The 6,188-nt window shown below is 40.9% G+C and overlaps 1 protein-coding gene across 1 annotated transcript; it reads left to right on the plus strand.

Annotated features, from left to right (window-relative positions):
- The first annotated feature begins 238 nt into the window (after window positions 1-238).
- LOC100718834 (olfactory receptor 4D6) lies at window positions 239-1,084 on the plus strand. Its single transcript, XM_003464270.2, has one exon. It carries the CDS (start codon window positions 239-241, stop codon window positions 1,082-1,084), a length of 846 nt encoding a protein of 281 aa, XP_003464318.2.
- The last annotated feature ends 5,104 nt before the right edge of the window (window positions 1,085-6,188 follow it).

Here is a 6,188-nt window from a genome sequence, read left to right on the forward strand (position 1 = left end):
TTCCACTGAATTGTATACCTTAGCAATATACAAAAAATTGTTAAATTTTTACTTAAAAATAAAATGGCAACTCAATTTTCCAAGGAATGAAATTATTCTAAGAATGTGTAGGAATATTTACCATAGTTTTTTTTTATTATGCTTCATATGATAAATGATGTTCCCAGCTCCCAGTGCTGTACTCCTCATCCCAACTTATCTTCTCTCCAGGTTGATTTGGAAGAGGGATCTCCTTGCCATGAACCACACCAACTTTACCAAAGTGAAAGAGTTTGTCTTCTTGGAACTGACTCACTTCCGGGAGCTGGAGGTCTTCTTGTTCATGGTCTTCCTGGCTATGTATGTGACGACTCTCCTGGGAAATGCTCTCATTGTGGTCACCATCACCTGTGAGTCCAGCCTCCACACCCCCATGTACTTTCTCCTGAGGAACAAATCAGTACTGGACATTGTCTTTTCCTCTGTAACAGTTCCCAAGTTCCTGGTGGATCTTTTGTCAAAGAGGAAAGCCATCTCCTACAATGGCTGCATGTCACAGATCTTTTTCTTCCACTTTGCTGGTGGGGCAGATATTTTTTTCCTCTCTGTGATGGCCTTTGACAGATACCTTGCAATTGCCAAACCCCTGCACTATGTGACCATTATGAGGAGAGAGTCATGGGTGGCCTTGGTGGTGGCTTCTTGGGTGGGTGGTGGATTGCATTCAATTGTCCAGATCATTCTTTTGCTTCTACTCCCCTTCTGTGGTCCCAATGTCCTAGATGCCTTCTACTGTGATGTGCCTCAGCTGGTAAAATTGGCCTGCACGGACACTTCTGCTTTGGAGCTTCTCATGATCTCCAACAATGGACTGGTGAGCTTGCTGTGGTTCTTCCTGCTGCTGAGTTCCTACACCATTATTCTAGTGATGCTAAGATCTCACTCCAGAGAAGGACGGAGCAAAACTCTGTCCACCTGCACCTCCCACATGCTGGTGGTGACTCTCCACTTTGTGCCTTGTGTTTACATCTACTGCCAACCCTTCACCACCCTCCCTGCAGACACAGCTGTGTCCATCAACAACATGTCATCACCCCCATGCTGAACCCCTTAATCTACACACTGAGGAATCAAGAAATGAAGTCAGCCATGCAGAGACTGAGGAGGAGGCTCAGACCTGCTGAGAGCACTGAAGTGGGCTGCACAGCCACGTGGAGATGGAGCAGCTAAGGCTGGATGAGCCTTCTCAAACTGCCAGGGTAGGAATGGAAAGTGGCCTACTTGACTCTACCAGCCGGGTGACAGGAACAAGAGGAAGAATTGAGATTGAACAACATGCATGATGTGGTGTGTGGACTGCATAGGAGAGTGGGCAATGACAGTAAATGACAATGACAGTGGCCAACAACCTCACTGCTGCTTTGGTTTCATCTCTTTCTGGTCCGCCCACACTTTTACCACCTGTGAAAAAGCACTGCCTGACATAGGAATGAAACAGGGCCCATGCTGTGATGATGTTAGCTGTGCAGATCAGCAGCGTACCTGGCATTAATCAGCTGATCATGCTCCTGACTGTCTTTCCTCCTGTTCCTGTATGCACACACGAACAAGAGATCTATTTCATACATACTCTCTACTGTGTGTTAGTTCCAGTCTATTATAAAAACCACTTGTTCATTTTACATATTTTAGTCAATTGTAGACATTTTGGTGAAAGGCTTTTTATTTTCAACCCTTCTTGTTTATCTCAGTGTATGACCACAGTGTATAATAGGTACCTTCACTGTGAGGAGTTGGTGAATGGATGTTACACATCCAGTACTTTCTACTCGCTCTTCTTCTCCCCTCCTTCCCCTCCTTGCATTTCTCAGTATACTTCCTTTCCCAAAAGATCTGTCTCCCTGTTTCCTATTGTTCATCTTTTATTTTACTTTTTAACTTACTTATTCTTTGGTTTTCTCATATGATATGATATTTAACTGTGTGTGTCTGATTCATTTCACTTGACATTAGGGATTCAAGGGACATCCACTTTCATACAACAGATTTGGATTTATTCTTCTTTATAGAAGAGGAGTTATAGTATACAAAAATTTCACAAATTTGTGAAAACAGGGAATATTTGCAAAGTACTAAATTAGAAGCAAAATGTGTAAATTAGATTAGATGAATAAATCTATGCATGGATGAATTTATTTCTTGTTCTTAGATCCATTTTATTGCCTTAGACACTGAAATTAACCTCAAAGTTGCTTGTATAATTTGGGAAAATGCTGGTATAAAATCCACAAGGACAGTTGCTTCTGTGTTAACCTAAACTTTCTTTAACTTCTGTCTCTTCTTTCAGTTTCACCCCAAGACTCATAAATGAAGTAAATTTATAACTTTTGACTATGTATGAATAAGCAATCCAAGATAAGTCATCTTAATTTTTAAAAATCTACCTGAGATATACCTTCTGCTTTAAGGACCTATTTTTCATACCAGAAGAGAAAAAGAACACATTATATTTAGCCTCCTTTAGGACCAGCCAGTTGGCCTGTAATGGAACCTGCTCTCTGTCAAGGGAAATATCTCAGGAGAGCAGACATAGAGAAACCATGAATGTCCCTTCTCTTTCAGTATTTGCTTCCAATACCATTCTTTATCCTTCAATATTCATGTAAAAATAGGCCAAGAGAAGTAAAGAAACTCAAAAAATTGCACCCCATTGGGCATATCTTCTGCAAAATATCAGATTTCTGTAACATTTGACTCAGAAGGCATTAGAAATTGACACATGACACACATTTGTGATCCACTCTGTGTCTTACAAGACAGAGTGTAATTGTGACAATGCACCCATTATTTCCCCAAGATGCTTTATGGAATATTTTTCCTAATTGCTCTCCACAAGGAAACCTAATACCAAAGACATACTGCATGTCCTTTATGTACTGAGGACTTTTGAAGGGCCACACATCACCAGAATCGCTAGCAGGCATTTGCTTCCTTCAGAACTCTTCGTCGTCCCTTGGGGCACATCACACTGAGAATGAATGGGCATCTAACATTAGATATTTCCAGAGATCAGTTGTTCCAAAACTCAGAGAATCACAGATTAAATTTCTGTCTTTTGAGGTCTTGCAAAAACTTGGAAAGCAGAAGTGGGCATGTGTGTGTGTGTGTGTGTGTGTGTGTGTGTGTGTGTGTGTTTGTATATGTATACTTGCTTGTGTTCCACTGGAATCCTTGACAATCAGCATTGTCCTGTTTCCATGTTCATACACAAATTCCCTTTGCTAATTCTCACAGGAGATTTGGACCTGAGAGACTAGTGCTTTTGATAGAGACACATTTAAACAGGCAAAGGAATCACAATGGTCTGCCCTTCCAAGATGAAGGCCAAAGATGTGACACTGAAGTCTGGAGTAATAATCCAAAGGACATCACCTTCACACACAATGCTTCTCCTCTATCACATACACTGAAGCCAAGCTGCCAGTCTTCGGGGGTTTAAATTTATCCCTGGATATGAGAGGATTTCGGTAAAGATACTCAAAAGTCATACTGTTAGATGTTATGGATTATATATGAGTATAATGACAACAAAACAGTGTGCCAGGGATCTAACAAAATGCAGAAATATTTAAAAATTCTAATAACTGGAAATAAAGAAGTGGATATTATGCATTGGGAAGTAAACCACGCTCTCAGAAGAAGAGTCACAGAATTTGAGTCAGAGTAAGGGAAGGAAGTTTCTGAATGAAAAACAATGAGTTGGATATAGTACCGATTTTGTTTCAGTTTAGAATTTATCCATGGGGATCTAAACTTCTCTCTACCAAATACAGGTTTCCTGTAAACAACCAAACTCTCTTACAAACTGTGGGACCTTCAAAGGAAGCTCTAGAGGAATCCTGACTCTGGTTCTCTGGGCATCCTCTCCTCTGATTCAGAGATATCTTCATTTCCAAAGCCACAGACCCAGGGCTGAATCCTTTACTCCATTCATCTAGTTCACCCAACTTCATTCAAACAAAAATAATTGAGCTGGTCCAAAGAAACCCAGAAGTAGTCTGGGAAGATTTTGTTCACTTTAAAAGTTTTCTTTTCAATTATTCTAGGTTCTAACAGAATTCTGTTTGAACTTAAAATCAGTTCAGTGATTGCTACCAAAGCAACTGCTCAAATTTTGTTTGGATTGAGTTGAATTTTCGACTCAGTGGGACAGCACAGTGTATTTTGCAAATGTCTTCATAAGGAACATTTCACTATCCAAGGAAGATATATTTTTTATCAGAAAGGAGAGAACAAAACAACAGAATCCTTCCAGAGAGTTTAGTAACATTATCATATTTACTTCATCTGTGGAGAAGCAAATGGTGATTCACAGGTAAGAGCAAAATAGTCTCTCAGCTTGTATCTGAATATCTGTCTCACACAGACACCTGCGTTGATGGTTATCTGTCTAGAGGGACACACCTAGTTCAAGTTATTCATTGATTTAGAGACTTTCTTGGGCACCTATCCTATACCCCACACAAGATAAGGCTCCCATCTTAGGGTAGAAAAAGCACTGGAGAAACAGGATGAACTTGAGGGTTATAGGGAAATTATATGAATTAAGGAGATGGACAATAAATTAGTTCAAGACACCGATATAGGCTCTGGAAGATGTCAGTTCTGAGAATGAGGGAGACCTGCAATAGGGAAGCAGAGGGAGAGATAGAGACAGGAGAGGGAGGTCCTGCCGATACTTTGCAGGACTTGATATTTCCAAGATGAAAATTCTTCTCAAATTTGTCTATAAATTCAACTCAATCCAAACAAAATTTGAGCAGTTGCTTTGGTAGGAATCACTGAACTGATTTTAAGTTCATACAGAATTCTATTAGAACCTAGAATAGTTGAAAAGAAAACTTTTAAAGTGGACAAAATCCTCCCAGAAGAAGTCCTCACCGAGGAAGATAATTTGAACATGAATGTTGAAGATCTGCATTTGCCAAGGAGGATGGGCCTGAGACTGTTAGAGTGGGGAGGAAATGAGAGCAGGAGGAAGAAAGGAATCAGATCCTAAAGAGTGACTTTCCTTTAATTTGTATGACATTTGATCCATTGAAACAGAGCCTCCAAGGAAATGGGGTCCTGGGTGATGTCCCAGATAAAGGAAAGTCTCAGATGCTGTTATAAGAGAAGCATAATCTTTTTTCTGCTGGTACTAGAAAACCAATTGAAGAGTTTCACAGGCAAGGTTAACCGATCTTGTTGCTGGCACAGTGACATCTCTGGAAACAACAGCGAGAATGAGTGACAGAAGTACAGAATGAGCAGAAGCAAGCCATTGAGGGAACTCTGGCAGTAATCTGAGGGGAGATGATGCAATGGAGGACTGAGAAGACAGAGCATGTTGAGACAAGTGAAGTGAAAGAAACAGAGGACATGAGATGTGGCTAATGTTTTGCCATATCCTGGTTGTTTGCAGTGAGGGTAGTTCCCAGGCAGTGAGCCTGGGGAGTGGCTGCACCATCATGGTCAGAATGACCCAAGGAACAAACTAGGAGACACAGCTTCCTTATCACTATGATGCCTGGGTTTCTGTCTGCATGCTTCTCAGGCCAATGCTCCTCAACGAGGTGCTGATTCTGGAGCCATCTGCCTGTGCACCAAGAAAGATGGATGCTTAGACTTTGGAAAACTCTTCCTCTGCATCATGGCCACCATCCTAAGTCTCCTCAGAAAGCACTGAGGTCACAGGGCTGAAAGAGATTTTGGGCTGAAAGACAAACATTAGCCCAACCTAAGGGTGCCTTTCAGGTTTCTCTGGATCACTTAAACACCTCAGGAACAGGGTTTCTCATGACTTCATTTTCAAGCAACAAGAGATTATTCACCCCCAATAAAACAAGAAAAAGCACATTGCAGTGAAAATTCTGTCTGTTAGATCTGCATCTTTCTCTTCATCTGGGCAAAGGAAACTACAAACTCCAAGAGAAGAGAAATCAGTCAGTTTTTCCATCTTGTGCCAAGGTGAGTCAGGGTCTGAATTGTGAAAGGAAATGCAGCTCCCAAGCTAAAGGGTCACTGCTGAACATTTTCCCTTTTTTGTTACCATATATTTGCAACACAAATTAATGCATTTGTCATGGGGAATTATAGATCTAATCACACACACACACACACACACACACACACACACACACACATATAATACATGTATATATATCACA

Source organism: Cavia porcellus, unplaced genomic scaffold (genome assembly GCF_034190915.1).
Source record: "Cavia porcellus strain 051 isolate PalLab524CR breed Dunkin Hartley unplaced genomic scaffold, mCavPor4.1 scaffold_17, whole genome shotgun sequence".
NCBI lineage: Eukaryota > Metazoa > Chordata > Mammalia > Rodentia > Caviidae > Cavia > Cavia porcellus.